This window comes from Zalophus californianus, chromosome 11 (genome assembly GCF_009762305.2).
Source record: "Zalophus californianus isolate mZalCal1 chromosome 11, mZalCal1.pri.v2, whole genome shotgun sequence".
In the NCBI taxonomy this organism is placed as follows: Eukaryota; Metazoa; Chordata; class Mammalia; order Carnivora; family Otariidae; genus Zalophus; species Zalophus californianus.
In genome coordinates, this window is record NC_045605.1 from 100,552,463 (window position 1) to 100,579,727 (window position 27,265).

A 27,265-nucleotide genomic window follows, 5' to 3' on the forward strand; every position below is an offset into this window, starting at 1 on the left:
CCACTTAAAACAACAGGTCCTGTTTTTATTTTGGTGATTTAATTCAAAAATTCCTAGAAGAAACCCTCTGTGACCACCTAAGCTCCTTGTTGTTTTAAGGCTTAGAGAACTCTCGACTGCCACAGTTTAATACAGAATTTCGTCTCTGGAAAGTAAAAATCTCTGGATGTGGCCAGAGGTGAGACAGTGGGTGATTGAGGGATGAAAGCCTGTTAGAGGCTGATTGCCTGGATATGGCTGGCACTTCAATATGATAGCTCACGGTGTCTCTTCTGTTTGTCCAAAGCAAAAAGGCTATGCCCTAATTTTAAATAGGCTGCCTCAGACACTAAATCTCCAGAAACTGGCCAGAACCCATTATTTTCACTGTCCATGACTTAAGCGCATACAGTCTTGCTCTGAAATCCCAGATTAAAACTGTAGCTCAATGAATGGTTTTCCACCTACTAATCTAGTAACAACCTTGGCTCATAGCAACAGATTTTAACTGTTCTGTGTCAAATTTATTTAAAGTCAGATTACAATAGCTTGGGTTTTCTCATGGACATTTCCAGTTACCTGGCCTGCTATAAAGACTGAAGGAATTTCTTTCACATTCTGCTAGTTTAGGCTGCCTTTCTGTGGCTATCTTAGAAGCTTAGAAATGTTTTTGCATCAGCCTAATAGCTTCATTCTCTTTAAGGAATGAGGCAGGGCAAAGATTCCTATAAAGACAGGAAAAGCATTTACTTTTGCTTGCCAGAAATTTAAAAAAAAAAAAAAAAAAATCACAGGCTTCACCAGGAATCAACCTTGTTGAAATACACTGGTGATTGTGGGTGCTTTTTCAGGTGGCTGTTCTGTTTTAACACAAAACTGACCTAGAAGACAGATGAGCCTTAACTGGATCAGCTCCTCCCGTGGAGCCTCATCCAGGTGCTTGGTCCTCAACATGATGGGCAGAGTGTTAAGTGTCTGCTGTGGACACGTATTAGCAAGCTCTGCCTCACTTCTGCACCATGTTCCCCCATCTCATTTTGGTGGTCTCCCTGCCTACTAATAATGTAATGGTAAGACCCAAATTCCCCTCAGATCTTTGAACGCCCTGGCTTAAACCCTGACTCTCACATGGAAAGGCACTTACCTCTTTAACAGGCAGCCACAGTTCAGCCAGTTTGATAAATGCAGATTTTTTTTTTTTTTTTTTAAAGAAAAACCCTAACAGATCAGACAATGTCCTAAATCAGACCAACTGCACAAAAGAGATGAAAAGAAACCTTCCTGGGAGAGGAAGAGATGTCCGTGAGAAAGCCAACTGGGCTGAGCCTTACAAAAGCATGGCCCTTCTCTCCTCTAATGCACTGATCTTAGCCCAGCGCAGTCAGAGCTGGCTCCTGGCCCGGTTGCATGGGACGCCCCCACGGCAGTGTCCGAGCTGGAAGGCGGCTTTAATCAGCAGGCTCCTTACAGCAGGGGAAGCCATCCCGGCAGAGCCCGGCTAGCGGAGGCTGCTGCTGCTGCTGGCCTGAGAGCTGCCCACGCCTGGGTGGTCTGGACTGTGTCGGTTCTGGGGAAGACAAGGAAGAAGGGGTAAGAGAACGACTAGGACCTAGCCGTGGCCGTGACAGCCGTGGCCGTGGCCTTGGTCAGTGCTGTACAGGAAAAAACTGCAACATGCCCTGGATTTTCAGTCGTGGGTCCCACCTGAGGCAAAGGACCATCGAGGACAGGGGGAGACGCGGAGACTCAGTGGGCTGCAGGAGCAGGTCCCTACCCTACCTTCTTTTTCTTCTTCTCTTTCTTCTTCCTTTTCCGTTCAGGATCCTCCTCTTTCTTCTTTTTCTTCTTCTTGTGATCAGAATCAGATGGTGTTTCTGTAGGAGACAGTATGTGCTCTCAAAATTCCCTACTGTAGAGCTCAAAGGTCCCTACTGCTAGGATCTCTGTGAAGACCACAGGAAAACCTAGTCAAGGGCAATTGCTCTTCTTTTTTTTGGTAAAGATTTTATTTATTCATTTATTTGAGAGAGAGAGAGAGAGAGCACATGAGGTGGGGGAGGGTCAGAGGGAGAAGCAGACTCCCCGCTGAGCAGGGAGTCCAATGCGGGACTCGATCCCGGGACTCCAGGATCATGACCTGAACCGAAGGCAGTCGCTTAACCAACTGAGCCACCCAGGTGCCCGGGCAATTGCTCTTCTAAAGGCCAGAGAGGACAGGGAGGCACTGCTAAAGCACCATTCCAGCTTTCTACCTGCCCAGGAGACCTACTTGCAGGAAATACTAATTACCTTTATACCAGTTTCAAGAGAACTGGGAGTCTGGGGCTCTGTAAGGAACCTGAGTTTTTAACTGGGGACGGTCTGACCAGATCCAGGTTTTCTGGCTTTGAACCGAACTGTTTCTTACCTGGGGGGACAGGGTCCTGGGTACGGCTCTGTTTGTGCTTGTGCTTATTCTTCTTCTTGGGAGGCTGAATATGCATCAGACGACACTGCTCTGGTAACTGAAGGAACCAAAGGAAGGTCCAGGTGAGTGGAGGGAGGAAACGCCCTGCTCCCATCGTCTGTTCTGCTCAGTAAGTTATGAAGGAACAGACTTGGACAGAAAAACCACCTCCACGCCTTTCAGGCCTCCCCGTTTGCCTTCTTCCTCCCCAAGAGGGGACTCACCGGGCCAGTGTGGAGGCGGAAGCCAGCCAGCATAGTCCCTGTGATAGGATTAAAAGAGCCACCAAGAATAGGGGGTTTCTCAATGAGAGAGCGGAGGCTGCTGTTATCATGGGAACCAGGCAGATCAATCATCCCTGGCAGGTCAGGCAGGAAGTTACTTAGCTTCTCCTTCACCTTCTTCCCACAGAATTTATTATAGGAATGTTCTAGGTTGTAGTGTGTGATCAGATTGGTGCTGCCTGTCAGCTCGGTGCTACCTAGAGGACACAGAAGAACAAAAAAATTATTAGTCCCAAGAGTAGAGAATTTTAAGTCACCCAGAGGGAAAGTGAAGGACTATGTTTTAGCCTAAATAGGGAATCTTTTATGTGAGAATTAGAAAGATTTGAACTTACTTTTTTAAGTAAGAAACAGCAAAACTAAATAACAACATATAATAAACACTAAAAATATATACCATAGAATGGTAAGTTGGAACGAGGAGAAAAATCCGCAAACGTCCAATGAGGGCACAGATGGAAACTACTCTACCCCAAAGCAAGAGACACTCTCCCCAACTTGGACTCACCACACTTAACATGATGCTTACTCTGTGCTAAACACTGTTCTGAGTGCTTCTCATATAATATACTAGAGAGAAATTATACTCTCTGACACAGCAGGATATTACCTCAGAGCTCAGCCACCATCAAGGTAAGAGCCAAATATGACCCAATGGCTTCAGTGTCTGGTCAAGGACTTTTTTTTCCGTTTTTTTTTTTTTTTTTTATTAGCAAGAAACATTAATTACCTTTACACAGGAAACGGGATTTTTTAGCTACTGCTGACTAACTTGTTACCACCATCTCCATTACTCATAATGCCAAGTATAATACTCTGCCTCAAAGAAAGAAATGTTCCCTTAGCAGCTGGACAACTAGAAGTCTAATCCTAGCAGTGCTCTATGCCTCAGTTTCCTCTCTTATCTCTGCAGTGGGGTAACAGCTATTTTAAGCACACTTAAATTTTTTTTTTCAAGGTGCAAATGAAAACATTGAGAAGTATAAAGTATTCTACAGATGCAAGGCACTATCGGTAAAATACTGCATGGCTGACTTTTTTCAAAAAATGGAAGCTTGTTAGTAATCTAGTAAGGATCTAGTGGCAAAGGGTGGAGCTAGCTAGCCTACAATTTCATCTACAGTTATGATGAACACGAAGAATGCAAATGATGATGAAAGTGGCTTGTTCAGAACCATTCACTTGGAAAAACCCAGGTTCTGATCTGAGGCCCCTGGGGGCCGAGACAGTGTCGCTCTTGTTTGTACATGTATCACCGGTGCCAAACACAGTACACATCTTTGGTGCTCAGTAACTTTAAGTGAGCAAGGTATTTTCCCTCCATACCCCAAGGCCTTACCCTATCCTTCCCTTTTTCCCTTCTCGTGCCAAACGTTTCAGAAATATGGTCTACTGTAACGGCAGAACATGCAGCGCCAGAGTACCGCTCCTCATAACTAGGCGCTGCCTCCTGCCATGCTAGCATCCTTCTGTTTCCCACCTCTGTCAGCTCTCCTCTTCCAGGGGCGTCATCCTCAAGGCCCGGGTGAGAAGGCACTCCTGCCTTTCCTAAACACTTTATGAGTCCATCCAACTTCCTGTTTTGACTATCAGTTCCATGAAGATGATTTATAAACCTCTCTCCCCAGCCTCCTACAAACTAATCTTACACTTCCAACTTCCTCTTAGTCAATTCCATGGAGATTCATTTTTTTTAAACTCCCAAATCTTCCCCACCTCACTCAGGGCTTCTCTATTTCAATACAGGGCACCCATATTCTCCGGATATTTTTAGAAGCAATACTCCTCGGTCCGTAAATCTCAATGGTTTCCTATTATCCTCAGGAAAAAGCTCAAATTCCTTTGGCACTCACGGTAAAATACATCTTACTGTAACTTAGTTTTGGGGCCTGATCAACCACTACTCACCTATGCTATGTTTCTAATCCATCCAAATGAGTCTCCATTATCTCCTAAGAAACCCACTTCTCATTTCCTTTTAGGAAGTTTGTTTTAGGAAAACTGATGTAATTATAAGATAATTCTTCCAAATTTTCTTCACCAATATGAAATTTTCAATGTCTGGCTCAAGTGGACAACTCTTTGTCATTTTTTTTTTTTTTTAAGATTTTATTTATTGGGGCTCCTGGGTGGCTAAGTCGTTGAGCGTCTGCCTTCAGCTCGGGTCATGGTCCCAGGGTCCTGGGATCGAGCCCCGCCATCGGGCTCCCTGCTTGGCGGGAAGCCTGCTTCTCCCTCTCCCCACTCCCCCTGCTTGTGTTCCTGCTCTCACTGTCTCTCTCTGTCAAGTAAATAAATAAAATCTTAAAAAAAAAAAAAAAGCAAGGACTAGACATATTCTCTCCCCTTCTCACCACATGCTGCCCTTCCTACATAAACCAGCATTTGCCCAAAACAAATACTATCTGTCGACTGCTTGATAAAAATAGGTACAATCATAAAGTTAGAGAAACTGCTGGTAGACATCAACCACTAACTGACCAAAGGAAAGTCAACCTTTCTATGCTTCAGTTTTATTCAACTGTAACATGCCTACCTCAAGGGGCTATTCTCAGTATCAAATTCTATTACATATATAACTGCACTGTGACCTTCAAAGCACTGTACCAATATGCGTTATTATTTCCCTCAATTCCTGATGTAGCAGTAGGACTTGGGAGGAATTGAAAGGCCATCTGGAGAATTAACATGTCCCAAATGAGTCTTGATTTCCATCTCCTCAAACTTGTTCCTTCTTGGTCTCAGCACTACCATCCACCCAACTATTCAACCCCAGAATTTACAAGTATTTTCAGTTCCTCTCTACTTCTAGATTCAATACTTCGTTCCCATAAGCTCTATCCCTAACATTTATCCTGCATCAGTTCACTTCTCTCCTCCACCACTACTGCCTAGTCCAAACCATCATCTCTTTCCTGGGTTACTAAGCAGTAACTTCTGACTGATTTCCTCACTTTCCATTCTTAATGTAGCTGTTTGGATGATTAAAAATAAGTAAATCAGATCATGTCACTTTCCTTTGTTAAAACGGCTCCCCCTGAGGGGTGCCTGGCTGGCTCAGTCAGTAGAGAATGCGACTCTTGATCTCGGGTGGTGCGTTTGAGCCTCACTTTCGGTACAGAGATTACTAAAAACAAATAAATAAAATGGTTCCCCCTGAACTTAAAATCTAAATACTTTACAAAGGCCTCTACCTATTCCTCCCCGCTTCATCTCCTATCACTCTTTCCCTTGAAACTTCACTGGAGTCCAACTGGTCTTCTGACCCTCAGATATTCCAAGCTTTTCCCTCACACCACGGCTTCTGACCTCATTTCTTGCATCTTATCTCTCCCATTCACACATGACTGGCTCTTTACATTTACGCTCAAATATTATCTACTCAGAGATGGCTTCTTTGATCACTCTAGCTAAAGCAGTTCTGCCTCAATTCTTTATCACATTTTCTCCTTGTAGCCCTAACCGCTATCTGATGTTATCTAGTGTACTACTCTGTGCCGCCTCTTCTGAAATGTAATCTCCAAAACAGGCAAAGATCTTGTCAGTCCTACTCACAGCTGTATCTTAAGCATTTAGAACAGTGCTTGGTACATAGTAGGTGCTCAACAAAACAAATTTTTGGTTCGATTCTAATCCCTCCTTCCGACTGGTGAAGACAGGCAGAGGCCCTCAGAAGGAGGGCAACATGCGGGTGCCTGGGTGGCTCAGTTGGTTAAGCGACTGCCTTCGGCTCAGGTCATGATCCTGGGGTCCCCGGATCGAGTCCCGCATCGGGCTCCCTGCTCAGCGGGGAGTCTGCTTCTCCCTCTGACCTTCCTCCATCTCATGCTCTCTCTCTCCCATTCTCTCTCTCTCTCTCAATAAATAAATAAAAATCTTAAAAAAAAAAAAAAGGAGGGCAACATGCCTCTAACCAACAGCATGCTTGTGACAGATTTGGAAAACCTTAGGTCTGCAGGAATGTTAAATCAGGCCTCTCGAGTTCCAAACTCAAACTCTAATTTCTAGGGAACCATAAACCAGTATCAGGGACAGAGTCAAATATGGTGTGAAACATGGTCACGGAAATGCATTCTCTCCCCCTTCCCAATGCAGGCCAAAAATTCATGTCATCCCTTTGGTGGTGAATCCTCCGACCCCTTCCAACTTTGAGCTCCAAGGTCCCGACACGCGTTGCCTAGGCTACCTCACACCTACCCGGGCGGGCTGGGAGCCACGCCCATCACCTCCTTGCTATGATCTGATTGGCCACCTTCGGCCAGGCCTAATACTCACCTGGAAGTTCCCGCATAAGATAGAAGGGACCACAACCAGCCACCGACTTGTCGGCGCCGGGAGGGGCCGTGGCCGCAGTGGGCTGCGGGGCCGTGCCGGGGCCCCCGCCCGGAGGAGGGGGAGGCGGAGGTGGAGGCTTTCCTGGTCCGAAGCCGAGTGCGGTTGGGGGTGGTGGTGGGTCAGCCTGAGCTCCGAACAGTGCCGAGAAATTCTCCATCGTCTTCTCCGCCCCGGCGCGGTCCCGGGGTCTGGCGTCGGTCGTTTTCATTGGACAATCCCTTCACGATGTCCCGCCCTCTTCCTCTAGGAGCCGCTTATCATTGGGTACCCCGCCTACCTTTTTCTGGTAACTACTTCCGTCGCTTTAGGAGAACGTTCCGGAAGTGCTATCTAAACTTATTAAATTCTTTTCCGTAGTCTCCGAGCGCCACGGTTGCATATCCAATAAAATGACTTAACTAGAGAAAACGACAGCTAGATCGACCAATAAAGTGTCAAATCCGCCTACCTTCCGCAGCGTCCAATCAGAGATATACTTCCGGGCGCAGAGGCAGTGCATCCGAGACTAGACCCAAAGGAAGTCTCAATGGTGGGAGAGGCGGGATCAGACCTCCAGACGCCGAAGCTGGGCGGGCGCTGCAAAGGCCGGAAAGATGGCGGTCCTGGCACCTTTAATTGCTCTGGTGTATTCGGTGCCACGGCTTTCACGATGGCTGGCCCGACCTTACTATCTTTTGTCAGCCCTGCTTTCTGTTGCATTCCTACTCGTGAGGAAGCTACCCCCTCTCTGCAACAGTCTCCCCACGCAACGCGAAGACGGCAACCCGTGTGACTTTGACTGGGTGAGCGGACCCCGCGACCTTCACTGTCCCTGCTCCCCGAGGTTGCATGCGGGAGCCCCGAGGTTCCCCTTTTTGAGGATACCTGAGGTTCCGAGCCTGTAGCGGACTTTACAGACTGTTCGAATGTTAGGGCCTGGACCATCATCGAGCCTAAACCTCTTCGTGCTTAATTAAGATGGGAAAACAGCCGGTGAGCTTGCTTAGCAGCCTGGCTCTTCGGATTCTTGAGTCCAGGGTTCTTTCCATCTCACCATTCATGCTGTTCAACAGTTGTACCCAAACTCTACACATGTTCAGTATTTTACAAGGCTACCCATTATATAAAGCCTCTTGAGCCAGTGAGGTAAACAAGGAGGGTAGTAGTACTCCCGTTTTATTCATGGAGAAATTGATCTCGGCGTGGTTAGGCGAGTTGCCAAACTAGTCACTAATGAGTCAACCAGTGAGTGAACGCGACCTGAAACCACTCTTTTGGCCATAGTTCCTGCATACTCCATCAGCCGTCTCTTAATTCAGTTAACATTTCCAGAGCATGCACTATCTGCTAGGCACTCTGCTGCATCCTGAGGATGCAAAAATGAACACAAGTGTTAGACCCGTTGAAAGAAATTGTAAAAAAAAAATCTCTCTCGAGAGTCTTGCTGTACTTGAGTAAGAGCGGAGAAAAACGAGTTGAAGCTCTGTGCTCTCAGCTGTACAGCCGCAGCAGTGTGCTGAGGGAGGAGGGTCAACCCGAGGTTTTGTCTTTTTTCCCAGCCCCCAAAGTGAGTCTTGACTTGTACCAGAACCCACTCCCTTATTTTTATTCTCCATTCCTTGTTAACGCTTTCATACTTCCTCTGTCCTTTCCCAGACAGTATTACTGATAAGCTCAAGTGTAGTCATGCTACTTCCGAAGATCCTATTTTTATAGTGGTCCCCTCTTATCTGGGGCAGCTGGATATTCATTGCAAGACCCCCTGTGGTTGCCTGAAACCCTGGATAGTACCAAACCTTATATATATGATGTCTTGTCCTATACATACATACCTGTGATAAATTAATTTGCAATTTAGGGACAGTAAGAGATTAACAACAATAACTAATAATAAAATAGAACGATTATAACAAAGTAACCTAATGAAAATGATGTCAATGGGATCTCTTTGTCTCCCTCCCTTAAAATATCCTATCGTACTGTACTCATCCTTCTGATGATGATGATATCAGATGATAAAGTGAGGTGACATGAAGTGAGGTGAATGACATAGACATTGTAACACAGCATTAGGCTACTGTTGACCTTCTGTTGATAAGTCAGGAGGATGATCTGTGTCCAGACTGTGGTTGGCTGAAGGTAACTAAAACCACAGATAAGGGAGGACTACTGTATTCCATACTGATTTAACCAAAATGGGACTCAAAGATGTAAGTGGGTAGTAGTAAAGATTTTTTTTTAAAATATTTTATTTATTTATTTATTTGAGAGAGAGAGAGAATGAGAGATAGAGAGCACGAGAGGGAAGAAGGTCAGAGGGAGAAGCAGACTCCCTGCCGAGCAAGGAGCCCGATGTGGGACTCGATCCCGGGACTCCAGGATCATGACCTGAGCCGAAGGCAGTCGCTTAACTAACTGAGCCACCTAGGCGCCCCAGTAGTAAAGATTTTAATAAGTATAGGGATCTTTTATATAACCTATTTCTCTGTATACTCTCATTTAATAATATGCAAAACATTGGAATTTTTTGTATTTTACTATTTCTCTGATGGAATTTTTTTAAAATTAATTACATAGAGTTCATAACCAGTGTTTGTTTTCCTGGAAAATCCATGTTTTACTGATTTACCTTGGTGACTGGGAAGTTAGGATATTAAGGTAAATAATGTTAGCAATAACAGATAAATAAAAATAAAATAAGCCTCAAATTTTCAGGGATGTAACACAAGTTTATTTACTTATTTTTAAAGATTTTACTTATTTGTCAGAGACAGAGAGCACAAGCAGGGGGAGCCGCAGGCAGAGGGAGAAGCAGGCTCCCTGCTCAGGGAGGGGTGTGGGGCTCGATCCCGGGACCCTGGGGTCATGACCTGAGCCAAAGGCAGATACTTAACTGACTGAACCACCCAGGCATCCCAAGGATTGATAAAATTTAAAAATCATTTAGCAGAGGTACCTGGCTAGCTCAGTCAGTGGAGCATACAACCCTGATCTCAGAGTCATGTGTTCAAGCCCCACATTGGGCATAGAGCTTACTAAAAAAACAAAACAAAACAAAAAAATAAAAAATCCAACCAAACAACAACAAAAGCATTTCTCAACCCCTGGTGAAATAATAAACCTAGGCAATGATCATCTGTGGATGCTAAAACCATCAGATGAAAGGTTGATGCATCCTCTGAAGGGATGCAATAGGGAGTCTCTAGCACCACCTGTGATGTATTTCTGGCAAAAGATTTGTGTTTCATTGTATTCAAGCCTCTAGATTTCATTGCCACTTTACAAGAAATATGGGAGATAGAAAATCATCATCAGAAGAACACATACCAAAAGTTTGCAAGCAGCCAAATCCAGAAAGTGGCAAAGTTGAGAGTACAGATGACTCAATGTCTTTAAAAGATGAGTAGCCTGGGGTAAAAAGGAAGAATAGATAGTCTTTAGAGATAAAAGAAGACCCAAAGAAATGCATAAGCCAAATGCATTGTGTGGATCTGGCTTGCTTGTTCCTGATTTGAACAAACAACTGCACAAAGACAATTTGAAATTATTGGGATCATTTGAAGAAGGACCAAATATTAAATGACAGTAAGGAATTATTAATTGTGTTAAGTGTGATAATGGTATTTTGGTTTGTTAAAAAAAAAAAAAAAGTCCCAGGGCGCCCGGCTGGCTCAGTTGGAAGAGCATGTAGTTCTTTATCTTGGGATTGTGAGTTTGAGTCCCTCATTGGAAGTAGAGATTACTAAAACAAATAAATAAACTTTAAAAAGGGGGGCTTCTTTAAAAAAAAAAAGTCCTTGGGGCGCCTGGGTGGCTTAGCTGGTTAAGCATCCAACTCTTGATTTTGCTCGGGTCAGCCTGGGTGTGGAGCTTGCTTAAGATTCTCTCTCTCTCCCTCTGCCCCTCCCCACCTTAAAAAAAAAGTCCTTATCTGTAAGAGATACACACTGAAGTATTTGCAGGTGAAATGATATAGTTAGAATTTGCTTTAAGTTTTTCCAAAAAAAATGGGTAGCATAGATGAAATGGAACTGTTTTGGCAAAAGGTTACTGTTAAATCTGAGTAGTAAGGATTAAAGTATTGTAGGGGAGGAAAATTAATTTTTCCTCTACATTTTAAAATTTTTTTTAAAGATTTTATTTATTTATTTGACAAAGAGACACAGCAAGAGAAGGAACACAAGCAGGGGGAGTGGGAGAGGGAGAAGCAGGCTTCCTGCTGAGCAGGGAGCCCGATGCGGGGCTTGATCCCAGGACCCTGGGACCATGACCTGAGCTGAAGGGAGACGCTTAACAACTGAGCCACCCAGGTGCCCCCATTCCTCTACCTTTCTGAGGTCTTGGCTGAGACCCCTGTAATAAAAGATAAAAACAAAAGATAAACAAGTTTGTTAACATGTATACCTCATGTATGTATGGGAGATATCCAGGGAAAATGAATAAACTCAGAGGTGGATTAGAACTCTGGCTTATATCACATCCTCAACAAAGAGCAATACATTTTTGGAGAAATGACTGAACAAAGGCTTCCAAGGACAGCAAACTGTGGGAAGGTAAACTAATGGTAGATAAAGACTCTCGTTTGTCTTTTTAGTTTCCTCTGGTGCTGTCTCCAGGCTGATAGGGTCTAAAGTCGTCTCCCTTGATTAACTTTTGTCGTGGTAGAGAGGGTTGGAGGAATACTTTCAAAAATTTATGTCCTGCTTTGGGGCAACTTGGGTAGCTCAGTCAGTTAATCTTGTGACTCTTGGTTTTGGCTCAGGTTGTGATCTCAGGGTTGTGAGATCGAGCCGGGTGTGGGGCTCCGAGCCCAGTGCACAGTCTGCTTGAGATTCTCTTCCCCTCCCTCCCCATCTGCCCCTCCCCACACTTGTGCGCGTGCTCTCTCTCTCTCTCTAATAAATAAATAAAATTTAAAAATAAAATATGTCTTGCTTTTAGACAGAGGGAGAGCAAGGAACTTTTTTGGTATCTATTTCTTAATTGCTTTTAGGCTGAAAATTTTAATGCAGAATAATCCAAAGTAGCATATTTTGGGGGGCACATTCTGCTACCTTTTAGTATCCTCTCTATTTTTATGTATGTTTGAAATTTTCCATAATAAACGGTTTAAAAACAAGGAACAAACAGAACAACCAAAGGGGCTCTGCTTCATGCCGTTTGTCTGGAACCCAGGTTCATTCGCCTCCCCCTATGGCATTAGGGTCATGTCATCATCAGCCAGCCAGCAGATGACGACAGGAAGCTGGAACGCGAGGACACGTGCTTGCTTCCTGCCCCGCACAGACGTGGCACATCGCTTCCACTCACATTCCACGCAGGAGTGTTAGTCACACAGTGCTACTTGGATGCAAGTAGACTGAGTGTCCAGCCGCAGTATGCACAGGAGGAAACAAACTGGGTTTGGAGCATACATAGCCAGTCTTTGCCATTGACCCACTGTCTTTAGACATTCTTCCTTTCATTCCTACATTTGGTCTCCTGCTTGACCACAGGTCCTTTTTTTTTTTTTCCCCTTTTAAGTTCATCTTTCCACGTTTGTTAAATGCCAATTGTAACCCAATTTCATTTGTGAAAATGTGCTGCTTTCTGCTCAGGTGTATTTAGTAAGGTCTGTCATATTCCCTAACCCGCTCTTTACGTGTCTGTTGCTAAAGCCAGTGGGTTACTTTTTGTTGGAGACTGATGCTAAAAACCCAGGACCTAAGGTCCGTGACTTCTAGCTGTAAATTGTAGTTGATTGGTTCTGTGTGAAATAGTGATTTGGGTTCCTGTATTGTAAACAAAAAGGTCTGGAAGGCCTCAGACCATCTAGACTCTAGTTGCCCCCCCCTTACCATGCTTTCTTTCACAGGGTCCTTGTTATGCATTACAGTCTGTACTGTTTGAAATTACCTTGTTTGTTTCTTTGTCATGATTATTGTTTGTCTCACAGACCTTAGAGCCTAGAAAGTGAGAAAGAACTGGAAGCCCGAGGTACTGAAAACGGCCTTCTAAAGCTCTGAGAGGCCCCCTTCAGCTCTCAAATCCTATTAAAAGTGCATGGATTGGGGCGCCTGGGTGGCTCAGTCGTTAAGCGTCTGCCTTCGGCTCAGGTCATGATCCCAGCGTTCTGGGATCGAGCCCCACATCGGGCTCCCTGCTCCGCGGGAAGCCTGCTTCTCCCTCTCCCACTCCCACTGCTGTGTTCCCTCTCTCACTGTCTCTCTCTTTCTCTGTCAAATAAATAAATAAATCTTTTAAAAAAGTGCATGGATTATCACTATAAATATTGGATGGCGAGGAATGATTTAATGTAAACAAAGCCCAAAAAATGGAATAGCCAGATATTGTATTAATGGAATATTACAGAAGGTTCCCTGGAAAACTTTTATTTGTTTTGTTTTGAGTCGGTAATATTGTCTTACAGTATTATACGGTACTAGGCTTTACACAGTTCTTTCATACCCATTATCTCATTTACTGCTCACAGTAATATTTTGAGACAGATACTGTTCCACTGAGGAAAGCAAAGCTCAGAGGTGAAGTGATCTGCCAAAGGGCACCAGCCAGTTTGTAGCAGGGTAGAACCTGACTGGTGTTTTTCCCACCACATCTTCGCCAACTCCAGTTGTTTCTTTACTGGTACCGTTCCCAGTTTGGATCTCTGTGGGTTTTTACTCCATATCGGGCTCCCTTACCCACCCAAAGCATCGGTGTTTATGGCATTCCTGTCACTTTGATTCTGTTCCAGAGAGAAGTAGAGATCCTGATGTTCCTCAGTGCCATTGTGATGATGAAGAACCGCAGATCCAGTAAGTGTAGCCTGTTCCTCAGTTACTTGAGCTTAGGCCACATGCCCTCCGGAGCTGCTTTCATTCTTGTTATGAGAGGGGCACTATTTGGCGAATGAGTCCCTTATTCCATGCCAGGGCTGAATTTGATCTTGGACTTCTATCCTCTTACCCCTCTCCCATTTCAAAGTACCACAAGAAGAGTGACAAAACAGGATATGGGAGTATGCCGCCCAGCCTGACCTGTGACATCTTTGTGTTTCAGTCACTGTGGAGCAACATATAGGCAACATCTTCATGTTTAGTAAAGTGGCCAATGCAATTCTTTTCTTCCGTCTGGATGTTCGCATGGGCCTGCTTTACATCACACTCTGCATAGGTAAGGAGACTGGTTGTGGGAACCAAATTCCAACCCCAGACAGGTCTCTCCATACCCTTCTTCCATCTCTTGTACTTCATTAATTATGTATGTGGCTCAGGTGATAAGAATCTACAGAAACTTTAAGGAGAAGAGAATGCATCAGTGGTCTGCATATGTCCACAAAGTGTATTCTTTGGTGCCTAAAATCTTTGACTCAGTTTGAAAGTAAATCCCCTGCTGCAGGCCTTATATGTTTCCTCTGACATCTTTTTTCCGTGTTTAGTGTTCCTGATGACGTGCAAACCTCCCCTGTATATGGGCCCTGAGTACATCAAGTACTTCAATGATAAAACCATTGATGTGAGTTCTCTTCCTCTCTTCTGTTTCTTGGGTCCCTTGTGGGTGATTCTGTAGTTGTGCTTTTTACTCACTAGGAGGAGTAACTGCTTCAGAATGGAAGTCAAGAGCACTGTGGTTCCTTACTGGAGCTAGGGAGACTGGGGAGGGAAAGCCAGGGCGAGGAATTAGATGCTCAAGTCTGAACCTTTCTGGGAGCCTGTGTGATCCAGCTCACTGTTTCTTCCCTGTGTGTGGCAGGAAGAGCTAGAGCGGGACAAGAGGGTCACTTGGATTGTGGAGTTCTTTGCCAATTGGTCTAATGACTGCCAGTCGTTTGCTCCTATCTATGCTGACCTCTCCCTCAAGTGAGTACTGTATAGGGAGGGATGATGGAAGCAGAGGTGCTGTACTTTCCCTTTCATGGTTTTTGGCTCTGATTTCTGCACCTTGTAACCAAAGGCGTTTCTCCCCCGCTCCGCAAATATCTGTATTTCCACTTCCCTTGACCCGTTCTCTTTCATTATGTTAAATAATATATTTTTCTTAGGTACAACTGTACAGGGCTAAATTTTGGGAAGGTGGATGTTGGACGCTACACTGATGTTAGTACACGGTATGTAAGGGCCTGGACAGAGGGTCTGAGCCGTAAATCACTTGGAGTGATGTAGACAGATGCATTTATGGAGTACTTTCTGGGCCCTGTAGGTACAAAGTGAGCACGTCGCCCCTCACCAAGCAGCTCCCTACCCTGATCCTATTCCAAGGTGGCAAGGAGGTCATGCGGCGACCACAGATTGACAAGAAAGGACGCGCTGTCTCTTGGACCTTCTCTGAGGTATCTGAAAGAGTGAGCGAGTGGTTTGGAGAAGGGTGTAGAACAGTAATGGGCTTTGGAGCCCAGCCTGGGTTTGATTCCTGGCTCTGCCACTTGGCCCACTAGTTTTGAGAGTGTGGACTAGTTACCAGATTTCATTCACGAATTCACTTAGCAAATTTGTTGTGTTTCTACCGTGTGCCAGAACTCCTAGTACAGGGGAACAGTTATTAAGATTCAGTCTCAAAGGCCCTTGTCAGTATAGTCTGTAGGCCTGAGGTTCCTTAGCAGTAAACTGAAGAGAGTAACACTTGGATTGCAGGGTGGTTTTGTAGAGGACATTAAATAATGTAGCTGTAATTTCTTGGCACAGTGATTGTCACATAATGGGTACTCAACTGTACAGGGTTGACTCTTCCAGGTACCCAAAAAAGGAGAGTTAGGTTAGAGTAGATTTCTGTCCTTTCCTTCCTTCTTTCCTAGACTGTGTCTAAATACTTCTTACTTCCCAGTAAGGACTCTCCAACCAGAACCCTGATGTGCGTATGTACCTCTTTTGTGCAGGAGAATGTGATCCGAGAATTCAATTTGAATGAACTATATCAACGGGCCAAGAAGCTATCAAAGGCTGGAGATAATACCCCTGAGGAGCAGCCTGTGGCCTCGACCCCCACGGAAGTGCCAGATGGGGAAAGCAAGAAGGACAAATAGAATCCCTGCCTTGTCAGTACTTCCTCACCTTTGAGGCGCTGCCCCTCCTGTAACCACAAGCCTTGCCTGAGGCCTGGGCCTTTTATTTATGTTTTGTCCTTCGGCTATCCCTGAGTGGGGCAGGGGACTGGCTGCTTCTGATTTTAAAGAGGCTTCGGGGAATTGACAGGCATCCTCCAGGACGGCCTCCACTGCTGTGGCCAACTTTCACTGGAAGAAGGGAGAAATCTACCATGGATGAGGAAATGCTTTCCCTCCAAGCTTGGGTCAGTTATCAGTTACTGTCCACCGCTCACATGTCTCCACCATGCTGTGTTTTCATCCCTCCTCTTAGTGGACCTACACAGTCTGCTTAGATTATATTCAACCTAACAGAAGATGCCTCTGTATGGAGTCTGCGCTAGGATTTCTCCCTCAAGGACCCTTGCTTATTTAGGCACTTCTGGCTTGGTCTGTGGCCTTCTTTAAAAAGTATAAGGCTAATTTTGCCACTGGTCCCAAGGAGACACCTTTAACCACTGAGTGTACTCATTGAAGATAATATTGAATAATCCCCCTATGTTTTGGAGTTTGGGAGGAAGGGGAATAGGTTTGAGACATTCCTTTGTGTGGTGGGGCCTCCCGGAGAAAGCCCTTGGGCAGGAATGGGGTTTCCACTTACTCTCCTACCTACTCCCAACACCCAGTTGATGGTTTTCCGTAATAAAGGAACTGGGATTGCCTTTTGTTTGCGCCTTTGTGTGTTCCTCGCCCATTAGAAAAAGCCTGGCCATTGCGGAGGAAGTGCTATCTCCTCCTCAACTTCAAAGGCCATCCTGATGAGTTTCTCCAGCTGCCCGGCATTGGTCCCCAGGATCAGGGAGAGTCAGGGAATGCTAGTTACCGTAATCCCGGACGGAGTACTGACCTCGCCGAGTTAGGTTGCGGGTTTGCTTTGGGATTGGCCCGAGGTTTCCAGGGAGCAGGTGTGTCGGCGGGGGTGGGGTTTGTGTGTCGTGGTCCACGCTATTTGGCCCGACGGAGGCTTACAGAAACGCCTGTGTGAAGCCAGGCTTGTTTCGGAGCTGCCTAGTCCGCGCCCCTCCACAAGCGCGGGTGGTTCGGTCTGGGGCTCCCTGTCGCTCCCCCCCGCCGCGGGCAGAATGGTTGTGCCCAGGGAGCCCGCCTCCAGACCACGTGTGCTCTCGGCCACGCTTTGCGCAGCTAGGGAGAAGCTTTGTCCCGGCGGCGGGCTTCCTGGCCTGTGGTTTGGAGCTCGGAGCGGCGTTGGCCGGACCCCTATTCGCGCCCAGCTCGGCTCGGCTCGGCTCCCTGCCGGGCTCCAGGCCCATGGCTTCTCGCGGGAGAAAGCGGAAGGCCGAGGTGGCGGTGGTCGCGGCGGCGGCGAAACAGGAGAAGCCGGCGGGCGGCCGGAAGGCAGTGGAGGCCGCGACCGTCGTAATCGAGCATTGGTGAGGGGTCTAGAGAAACCCGGGGAGGCGGGCCAGGGCCTCGCAGGCCAAGGCCCCAGCCTCTGACCTTCCCCATCTCTCTCTAGCACGAGCTGACGCGTCTACGGGCGCAACGCCGCGGCCCTGAGCCAGGCGTTGCGCCTGGAGACCCCGGAGCTACCGGTGGAGGTGAATCCTGCCAAGCCCCGGAGGGGCAGCTTCGAGGTGACGCTGCTGCGCCCAGACGGCAGCAGTGAGTGGCGGCCCGGGAGCAGGCGGGAGGCGCTGGTCTCAGCCCGCGGGCACCTCGTCATTTGGGGGACCTGCTGGTGTATTCCAAAGTGACTAAGCTTCCTCGGTCATTTCCCAGGTGTGGAGCTCTGGACTGGGATTAAGAAGGGGCCCCCACGCAAACTCAAGTTTCCTGAGCCTCAAGAGGTGGTGAAGGAGCTGAAGAAGCACCTTTCCTAGGGTGTGTTGGGCAGAAGTCCTCACGCTGAGGTATGAAGGGGGGGTAGGGGTGGATTTGGGGTATTTGCGAAGCAGCCCTCACAGTCCTCTCATTTTACACATGGTCTACAACTTGTAACTCTTTTCTTGCTCAGGATTTCCCCTTTCTGCTGGTAGGAAAAATAGAAATCGGCAGTAAAATTGTTTCCTCTTACAGTGCCCTTTGCTAACTGCATGTTTCACTGTCTTTGGGCTAAGTTGTAGGCTGCTGATGGTAATGTGAATGGCTTTTTACAGAAATGCAAGTTGTGCCCTTTGAAGATGCGGTTATTGCCCTGGCGCGGGGCGCGGGGGCGGGGTACGGACCCTTTTTGTATTTGTTAGAAATTTATTTTGCACACCTGATGGCACTTGTTTCTTAAAGCTGGTGGTGTAAACCCCCCCCCGTTTCCTCTTTTGTGAGTTAAAATCGTTGACACTTGTTTTTATTTTTCTCCCTATTAATGGCACAATTTTTGTGTCATCTCACGTGTGCTTACCCCTACCCTACCTTTTTGTGTTTGTTTTTGCTCCTAGTATGTTTTTGTTAATCCCATGTGAAAACTACAGTAGTGTCACTCGTGGCCCCAAGGATTTGACTGGTCTTTATCCCTAGTACTTGGACATGTTGTCAGGCACTTGATATGCTGAGTGAAATGTGGGGGAGGATGCAATCCTTGAACTCCCCCTGGGTTTGTGGGTTCTAGGGTGGGGGACACAGCTTCCTCAGGCTTTAGGATTGCCTGGGCCCCTTCTCTAACCTTTTTTTCACCTGTCATGTTTACAGCCTCCTGTCCCTGGTGATGTTGGAGCATTTATGATGGAACATGGCCAAACTTCAGTCATGTACCTGAAGCCATGGTTTCTTCCCCTCCAGAGAGGATGGTTCAGTTGTGAGGCGACCCTCTCGTAAGGCATTGAAAAGTTCTTGGATTTGGTTTAATAAAAGTTGAAATAAAGTATTTGAATAATAAAGTAAAACAATCTTATGGTAAGAAATGGACAAAACCAGCCTTTTGTGGGATTGGCTCCCCTTGTATTTTTCATATTGAGGTCACAAATTAACCTGGAGCTCCTAGGTTCTCTGGTAGATCATGTGAAATACTTGCAAAAACTGTGGGGGGAAAAAAAGTAAATTATTTTTTTTTAAAAAGCATCTATCTTTTTCAACTCACTTCTTGGAAGTGATGATGGAAGTTATGTCTTTTTGGTCTCTGCAGAGGTTTGGCTAGACCCACCATGCTGGATTGAATAAGCCACACACCTACCCACTTGTTCCACCCCAGCACCGTTTCACACCTTCTGGAACATTTTCTGTTTCACAGAGGGTATTCTTTCTCATTTATCATTGAATTAGCAGTGACTAGATGCCTCATAACTTAGGAGACCTGGTGTTCGTTGTTATTTATGACCCAGTAGAGTTGGGGACCACACAGTTTATAGTTTCACTTGTTTATCACTAACTGGAAAATATACTACAAAGAAATAAGATGGTTCAAGTGCATAATTCTGTACCCATGGTACTACTTTTGCCTGGCTCCCAAAGCCTAGGGAGGAGAGGAAGGGACCTAAAGAGAACTAGGAGTACACCTGCCTTTTGTGCTAAGAGGACAGGGCACGTGCTAGCCTCTGCCAGTAAACCTTTTGCTAGCCAACATTTCCCACCCTCCCGCTGCCCCTAACCTGTACTTCCTGTTCTACGTCAGTATGTCCACCTCTGTGTCTGACTCTGAGGAAGGGTCGGGCCACACAGAGGGAATACCTGTGGGCACCAGCCTCCCCTCTGATGTCCAGTCCACCACATCAATCTCCTCCTCTTCGGAGCTGGCAGGAAGTAGGTCCGACAACTCAGAGTTGCCAAGTACCTCCTTGCCTGCCTCTGGAGCAGAATACAATACCTCATCCATACTTAGGGACACTTCTGGCCTAGTCTCCATACAGTTTGAACAGGGAGGTGAGAGGTCCTCATAGGACCTGTGGGGAAGGTCAAGAGAGTCAGTATGAAGCTTATCTCTCTGACCATCCAGTGGTTGGGAACTGGTAATTTCTAGATCTGGAGTCCAAGAGCGTCCTACTGAAAGTACCTCCCCTTCACTCACCTCAGAGGGTATGACAAGGGGGCTAAGGGACTCAGTTGGCTCTTTGTTCTCAGAGGGCATAACAAGGGGGCTAAAGGGCTCAATTGGTTCTTTGTCCTCACCAACAGGTTCCTTTTCCAGTCCCGTGAGCTCCCTGGGCCAGAGTTCCATGTCTGGCAAACACCATTCCTCCCCTTCGATCCAGTTCTTTCCTGTTTCTGTCAGGTGATAGCTAGGGGTCCTGCAGCCCTGGGCTCCAGGACTTTCCAGAGACCCCATGGGGGGCTCAGTGTCTGAGCCACACAGCATGAAGTCCAGGATCTCCTCCAGCTCACTGGTGGCAGCAGCACTTGTGATGCGGTACTCCTCGGCTTCGCAGGGCTGCCCCAGCAGGGCTGTGTCAAATGCATAGGGCTCTCTGCAGTCAATATCCAACCCAGATTCCTTCCCTACCAGTTCTGGACTGGACCCGAACTCAGACTTCACCACTGGGTGGTCTGGGGAGTGGCTAGCAGAGAGCAGAATGTCTTGTAGCCTAGAACACACTGGGGAGTCCTGACACAGGTCTACTGGAGCAGATGACTGTTCCTGCTCATTAAGTGAGGATGGCTGAGTACTCGCAGGCTCTTCTGAGTATTGAGGGTCTGGGATCTGAGGGCTATCTTGAGAGTTTTTGAGGGGAGGCTCTTGTACCACCTCCCAGCACGTCCCATTGACAATCTTCCGAAGTTTCACTCTTCCAACCTGCCCCTCTTCTGCAGAGTCTGAGTTCGGTGCCCTGACTTCAGGGCTCCGCTTCTTGCTCCCACCTGTCTTTCCAAGGCCAGATGGGCTTGGGATGCTCTGTGGAGGACTAGCTCCCCCCGGTTTCTCCTTGTCCTCTGGTACTTTATTGATATTCTTCTGCCGCCAAAGGCGCCGGCCAGGGGCTGTGGGTACTGAGCTAGGTCCGCTTACCATGCTGGAAGGCTTCGATGTACAGGTATCAGGAGACGGCTTTGAGCGACTCAGTCTGATCTTTCTGGGCAATAGCCGCTCATCCACAGAGGGATACATACCGGGTGGGGAAAGTGCTGTAGGAGCAAGGGCAGGGTCACTCTTGTCCTCTCTTGGTCCCTGACTGTGGCTTGATGGTGAAGAGCTTTTTTCTTGTGGAGTTGGGCAAGCTCTGGCCTTCTTCTTGAGCAGATTGCCAGACAAATTCTCTGCATTCTGTCGGTTGCTTTTTTCCAAGGGCCCCTCCTCCTTCCCCGAGGACTTCAATCTTACTGGCCGAAGAGGACAAGGAGTCTGGGTTGCAGGCAGTGGAGTCCGAGGGCGGCGGCTAGATGCCACCACCCTGGCAGAGATTGGTGCAGCACTTGGAGGCTGTAAGCACTCCCGGTTCAGTCTTCGGCTCTGGGGGGCCTTCACCAACTTCCCACCCTCTAGCTGAAGGGATTCTAGCTCAGATACACGGAGCTGACGGGCAGCAGAAAGCACATCCTGGGCTTCTTCTCGAGATACTTCCATCTCTGAGGTATACAAGAAGTCCACCAGCTTCCTGAGTGTCCTGATCTTCAAGCCCCCCAGCTCCAGCACCACTTTCCGACCCTGAGCTGGCCTCTCCTGCTCCAGGCGCTCCGTGAAGAAGGGGCTGCAGGCTGACAGGATGCAGCAATGAGCTGGGACTGCCTCACCTGGAAGGAAATCCACTTTGTTATCTCATGCAAACTGGCATGTTCATGGGCTAAGCAGGGTCTTTACTACCCAAATGTGCTGCCCTTTCTCTGTTTTCCTCCATGGGAGTTCAAATAGAAATTTGTTCCTTCTGTCTGCCTGGAACCTTCTGTCATTACCCAGCTAACTCCATTTTATCCTTCAAAACCTAGTTTAGGGGCCCTGGATGGCTCAGTTGGTTGACTGTCTGCCTTCGGCTCAGGTCATGATCTCAGAGTTCTGGGATCAAGCAACGCGTCAGGCTCCCTACTCAGAGGGGAGTCTGCTCCCTCTCTGCCCCTCCCCCCACCGCTCCTGCTCTTTCTCTCTCTCAAATAAATAAATAAAATCTTAAAAACAAACCCTGAAAATCTAGTTTGGGCGTTACTTCTTTCAGAAAGCTTTTCCCCAAACCACCTCAAGTCTAGGTTAGGTGCTTCCGGGCACAGAGAGGTACTCTAGCTCTCAGAGCACTTAGCTATCCATATTGTAAGTGTCACCTCCTTCACTGAAGTGAAGCTCTATGAGGACAAAGAGTATTATCTGTCTTGCTCTCTGAGGTAAACCCACTGCTTGACACACAGGAGGGGATCAAATTTTTTTTTGGACTCACATGAGAGTTTAAAAAATTTTATACAAGCTGTTTATAATAGAATGTGAGCTTTGGATATACACAATCAGGGTTCAATTCTCCCCTGACCCTCTTAGGCACTGCCTGCCAGGCAGTCATCTATCCTCAGCCACCTTCTTTATGGGCACTTCCTTGGCAATCTCAGTCTGGCTTCAACTTCCAAAGGCTTGCTGCTGACTCCCAGGTCCTACTTCTGCCCAGATAACTTTTTCCTGAGACACTAAACATGCCAGAGCCTGCATCAACCTTTCTAGAAAGTGAACTCCATTCCCTAACCCCAAAACCTCCCATTTCTTACTAAAAAATAAGTATCCACTTTATCCAGCTGCCCAAGCCTGGAAACTACAAGTCATCTTTGATTGTTCTCCTTTACCCACTGTGTCTAATCAAACATTAATTTTTATTTATTTTTAATCTTACTTTAAAGTAACCTCTACACCCAACATGGGGATCGAACTCAAAACCCTGAGATCAACAGTCGCAAGCTCCACTGAATGAGCCAGCTAGACGCCCCTCAAACATTAATCTTTAAAAAAAACAATTTCTTGAGTCCTTACTGCATGCCATGTAATGTACTAAGTAAGCGTTTTACCAGTATTCATTCATTTACTCTTCACTGCAATTCTGTGAAGTAGCTGTTATTACGGATGAGTAAACCGTGGCATAGCTAAGTAACATACCCATCACAATTACACAGTTAGCAAGTCACAGGGAGGGGATGTGAACCCAGGGAGTTTGGTTACAGAGCCTATGCCCTTAACTGCCCCAAGTTTTGTAAATGCTTTTTGTTTATAAACCATACATTTTTCTCTATTCTCAATGCCTTAGTTTTAGGCCACCATTCCCTCTCTGGATTCCAAAATGGCCTCCTATCTGGACTGAACAACAATCCAATAATTCTTCTCATGCAGCCCAAGTGCTATTTCTAAAGTAGACATCTGATCATGACCACCTTCTTAATACCTTTAAATACATTTCCCAGGGCGCCTGGGTGGCTCAGTCGGTTGAGTGTCTGTGAGTCTTGGTTTCATTTTGGGTCATGATCTCAGGGTAATGGAACTGAGCCCTGCATCAGGCTCCACACTCAGCAGGGAGTCTGCTTAAGATTCTCTCTCTCCCTCTTCCTCAGCCCCTCCCTGCTTGCACGCACACTCTCTAAAATAAATAAATTTTTCAAAAAAATACATTTCCCAACGTTCCCAGGATACGACCTACTTCCTTTGCATAACACTTCAGAACTTACACACTGCTGCTAATTTCGCTAGCCGTATCTCTCATCAATACACTTCTTGGAGTCTGCCCTCTAGCCATAGTGAGCCACTCACAGATCCTTGGTCGTATCTAAATCTCTGTACACGCTGTTCTCTCTGCCTGGGAAAATCTTTCCCCGTTTCCTCCGACTCCTGTTTGTCCTCCAGATCTCCACTAAGAGGTTATTTTCTCCAAGAAAATCACCCTAACCCCTGTCCCCCAACCTCCTCACGTCTGGGAAGGTGCCCCTCTCTTGTGCTCCTGTATCAGCCTTTACTTACTCCAATGTTGTTAGATTGCACAGTCACTCGGATCCACTGGTTACCTCAGGGTTTCTCTCCCCTTTTCATGATGTCTGTACAAGGAGGGATTTTATCTTCATACATACTGTATGCCCATGCTAGAGTACACGGTTCTAACAAACAACAGGCAATGGATTTTTTTTTTTTATTTTGAATTAATGAATGAATCCCAACTCTACTTACTAAGAGCACGAACAGGCAAGTCACTCAACTCCCAAAGCCTCAATTAACTCATCTGTAGAACTGGAATCATATAACATTATCTCACAAGGCTGTTGTAAGAATCAAATGAGACACTGGATGATACTGTACGTACTCTTCAAAGTATGGAGTGCTACACGACAATGGTTGTCATAATCCTTTTTTATAAATGAAGAAACTGAGCTCCAGAGAGATGAAGTGGGACTTGCCCATTTGTCACTCAGCTTCTAAGTAACAAAGCTAAGACTCTGACTCCTAGTTTTGGGCTTTTTATAGGACACCAGGCTCAGGTGGTTAGGGGTCCGACTCTTGATCTCAGCTTGATCTCGGTCATGAGTTCAAGTCCTTCACTGGGCTCCACACTGGGCATGGAGCCTACTTAAAAAAAACCAACAAAAATACATGATACCAGGCTCTACTTCATACTGACTGAACATTCCAAGTGTAAAGGAAAGGGGTAGAAATAAACTATATATTTTTAGGTCTAACAACAAACAACAAAAACCATCAATTTGAAGATGAGAAAAATTAATCAAAAGCTTGGCAAGAAAATGGGAAAATATGTAATAGTATTGTCTAACACTTATATTGTGCTTAGTATATTAAAAGCGTTGTGCTAAGTGCCGTGTGTATGTTAACTCCATCTTCACAATCATTACATTATTATCCACCTTTACAGAATTTCTATGCCTACTAAACTTTACATTACTTTTTTTTTTAAAGATTTTATTTATTTGACTTTGACAGAGAAAGACACAGCAAGAGAGGGAACATAAGCACGGGGAGTGGGAGAGGGAGAAGCAGGCTCCTGGCTGAGCAGGGAACCCGATGCGGGGCTCCATCCCAGGACCTTGGGATCATGACCCGAGGTGAAGGCAGACGCTTAATGACTGAGCCACCCAGGCGCCCCCATTACTTTCAATTTTTAAGAAGATTTTATTTATACACTTGAGAGAGAGAAAGAACCAACCAGCGGGGGCGGGGGGTGGAGGGTGGGGATGGAGTGAGAAACAGACTCCCCACTGAGCAGGGAGCCAGACATAGGGATCCTTCCCAGGACCCGGAGATCATGACCTGAGCCATAGACAGATGCCTGGCCAACTGAGCCACCCAGGTACCCCCCTACTTATATTTATTTTTAAAGATTTTATTTATTTATTTGACAGAGACACAGCAAGAAAGGGAACACAAGCAGGGGGAGTGGGCAAGGGAGAAGCAGGCTTCCGCGGAGCAGGGAGCAGGATGCAAGGCTCGATCCTAGGGCCCTGAGATCATGACCTGAGCTGAAGGCAGAAGCTTAACAACTGAGCCACCCAAGCACCCCCCCCCACTTACATTTTTTAAGAGAAAAAGAGCACAGTCTCATTTTCACTCTTGGAAACAGTAACTGTCCTAGAAACAAACAGCTCTTTACCAAATAACTTATAGTGCTCAAGGGCAATAATACATTTTCTTGGTTTTGTGCTCTACTCCCTGGCCCTGAACTCATTTTATCTTATTCTACAGTGAGTATTCTATAGTGACTTTTCAATTAAGTCCCCACTAGTGTCTTACCTTCTGCCTGCAGAAGGACATCACAGAACACACCAGTCTGTTGCTGGTGATGAAGCTGCAGAAAAGCTAACCGGAGAAACCGGGGATTCCTGTATAGGATTTTGGAACTGGCGGGAGAACACATGTTGGTCTCTTAACAAACCTTCTAGGTTTTCACAGATCAGATTCCTGTGGACGAGAAAGTATATTTCAGAAGAATCGCTGTACCTAATTTGTTTTTTGTCTTTGAAATGGTAGGGAAATCTTGAAAATGGGAAATAGCCATGAGCTGAGTTATCATAAGCCCAGAAATTGTGCCAAGGGTCTCTCAAGAAATATCATAGTGGTTGCATGTGGGAGCTTAGAAGCAAGTGTAGATTTGAATCTCAGTTCTGTTATTTATTAGCTTAGCTGTATAATTTCAGGCAAATGACCTAACTTTTCTGAGCCTCACTTTTCTCATCTATGAAATGGTAATGATAACAGTACTTACCTGGTAGGGCTGTTTTAAAGATTAAATGAGTCAATGCAGGTAAAATTGCTTAGCGCTGTGAGTGCCTGACACATAATAACTATCACTTCTAAAATGGTAGCTATTGTGGTTATCCTTAAGCCTTCTTCATTCACATTGCCAGAGACTCAGTGCCTACAGTGCTGACAACTCATATTCTTCCTGAGCAACACACTTCTGAGTTCCATAGGTATAATCCTCAATTTAACTTTTAAAGAAACAACACTGAATGGAAAATTCTCTAGGAAGTTGGTACACACCTCTTCTTTGAGCTCACTCTATCACACTAACCAGCAGAGGGTGCACAGTAAAGAAAAGCAGGTGCTGGACTTGGTGGGAAAATCTCTCACAGAAATAAGGACGCTGCCACCCTTGCTTCAGATGTTCTTGACCAAAGCGAGCCTAATGCAGCCTGGAAATGGGCAAAGAATCTGGCCTTTAGGTTTGTCAGTCTGGTTAATCGCCTGGCTAACAACGGAGCAGGGATAATTAGGCATTCTACCCTTCCTGATACAAGCTGGATATTCTGAATTCAGGCTTACTCCATTTCCAGCTTTTTGCACTGAAACCCCCACACTCACTGCACAGCTGGTGTTCCTTTCCTGGCATGCAGTTTTCCGTCAGGCGGCACTGAGGATCTGAACAGTTCCCGTCAAACTATCAGGAAAGAAAAGAGTGGAAAGGTTAATTAAGAAGGGGGTAGGCTCAATTCCAATTTCAGCCAGAGAGATGGGGGCGGAGGATGGCTGCTCTTGCAAGGTCCCAAACAGAGGCTCTGGGGAAGCTTCCCAACCCACCAGGACCCGGCCTTGTCCCCAGACCCAACCTGGAAGAGCTCTGCAGTCGGAGTTGCGCTTGCCGACCTCTTTGTGCTTGGGTCCTCTGTCCAGCCTGCCTCGCTTCCTCCACAAGTCCAGCCTCAGGCGGGAAGGTTTAGCAAAGCAGCGCAGGTGGGCCAATGGCCTGAGGGTTCCTCTCCCCGTCCAGAACCGAGGAATCGGGGTGGGCGGAGAAACCTGGGCGTCAGGGAAGGCCCTGCAATGCTGGGCGTCCCGCACGCTCTGGGAGCCCCGGCCCAACTCCTTTGAAGAGAGACCTCTCGACGCGAAGGTTTCTGGGA

The 27,265-nt window shown here is 46.5% G+C and overlaps 4 protein-coding genes across 5 annotated transcripts; 2 read left to right on the plus strand and 2 right to left on the minus strand.

The window, feature by feature from the left end:
• Positions 1 to 18: 18 nt before the first annotated feature.
• Positions 19 to 7,346, minus strand: MED19 (mediator complex subunit 19). The gene is made up of 5 exons (XM_027581390.2): positions 6,985 to 7,346; positions 2,650 to 2,906; positions 2,387 to 2,483; positions 1,759 to 1,853; positions 19 to 1,546 (listed from the first exon to the last, which is right to left on the minus strand). The coding sequence occupies exons 1-5, from the start codon at positions 7,250 to 7,252 to the stop codon at positions 1,478 to 1,480; spliced, it is 786 nt and encodes a 261-aa protein (XP_027437191.1). The 5' UTR covers positions 7,253 to 7,346; the 3' UTR covers positions 19 to 1,477.
• Positions 7,347 to 7,537: 191 nt separating this feature from the next.
• On the plus strand, positions 7,538 to 16,743 carry TMX2 (thioredoxin related transmembrane protein 2). 2 transcript variants are annotated; one of them, XM_027581387.1, is made up of 8 exons: positions 7,563 to 7,826; positions 13,757 to 13,817; positions 14,062 to 14,175; positions 14,441 to 14,517; positions 14,755 to 14,861; positions 15,044 to 15,109; positions 15,202 to 15,331; positions 15,875 to 16,743. In XM_027581387.1, the coding sequence occupies exons 1-8, from the start codon at positions 7,638 to 7,640 to the stop codon at positions 16,019 to 16,021; spliced, it is 891 nt and encodes a 296-aa protein (XP_027437188.1). In that variant the 5' UTR covers positions 7,563 to 7,637; the 3' UTR covers positions 16,022 to 16,743. The 2 variants fall into 2 exon arrangements, with proteins under 2 accessions (XP_027437189.1, XP_027437188.1); XM_027581388.2 differs by lacking the exon at positions 15,875 to 16,743 and having other exon boundaries at positions 7,538 to 7,826; positions 15,044 to 15,098; positions 15,202 to 15,294.
• Positions 16,744 to 17,191: 448 nt separating this feature from the next.
• SELENOH (selenoprotein H) lies at positions 17,192 to 18,935 on the plus strand. The gene is made up of 4 exons (XM_027581391.2): positions 17,192 to 17,472; positions 17,559 to 17,704; positions 17,822 to 17,952; positions 18,728 to 18,935. Exons 1-3 carry the CDS (start codon positions 17,351 to 17,353, stop codon positions 17,920 to 17,922), a joined length of 369 nt encoding a protein of 122 aa, XP_027437192.1. The 5' UTR covers positions 17,192 to 17,350; the 3' UTR covers positions 17,923 to 17,952; positions 18,728 to 18,935.
• A 154-nt stretch (positions 18,936 to 19,089) lies between these two features.
• Positions 19,090 to 27,246, minus strand: BTBD18 (BTB domain containing 18). Its single transcript, XM_027581382.1, has 4 exons — positions 26,972 to 27,246; positions 26,727 to 26,802; positions 25,656 to 25,823; positions 19,090 to 21,697 (listed from the first exon to the last, which is right to left on the minus strand). The coding sequence occupies exons 3-4, from the start codon at positions 25,777 to 25,779 to the stop codon at positions 19,638 to 19,640; spliced, it is 2,184 nt and encodes a 727-aa protein (XP_027437183.1). The 5' UTR covers positions 25,780 to 25,823; positions 26,727 to 26,802; positions 26,972 to 27,246; the 3' UTR covers positions 19,090 to 19,637.
• Positions 27,247 to 27,265: the final 19 nt, after the last annotated feature.

Coding starts and splice junctions, on each gene's coding strand:
- TMX2 (XM_027581387.1), top strand. CDS start 7,638: ATGGCGGTCCTGGCACCTTTAATTGCTCTGGTGTATTCGGTGCCACGG. Junction 7,827..13,756: donor ACCCGTGTGACTTTGACTGG/GTGAGCGGACCC, acceptor ATTCTGTTCCAG/AGAGAAGTAGAGATCCTGAT. Junction 13,818..14,061: donor GATGAAGAACCGCAGATCCA/GTAAGTGTAGCC, acceptor TTTGTGTTTCAG/TCACTGTGGAGCAACATATA.
- MED19 (XM_027581390.2), bottom strand. CDS start 7,252: ATGAAAACGACCGACGCCAGACCCCGGGACCGCGCCGGGGCGGAGAAG. Junction 1,854..2,386: donor CCAGGACCCTGTCCCCCCAG/GTAAGAAACAGT, acceptor TGTCTCCTACAG/AAACACCATCTGATTCTGAT. Junction 1,547..1,758: donor AAGAGAAGAAGAAAAAGAAG/GTAGGGTAGGGA, acceptor TGTCTTCCCCAG/AACCGACACAGTCCAGACCA.
- BTBD18 (XM_027581382.1), bottom strand. CDS start 25,779: ATGTGTTCTCCCGCCAGTTCCAAAATCCTATACAGGAATCCCCGGTTT. Junction 21,698..25,655: donor TGTCCTTCTGCAGGCAGAAG/GTAAGACACTAG, acceptor ATTTCCTTCCAG/GTGAGGCAGTCCCAGCTCAT.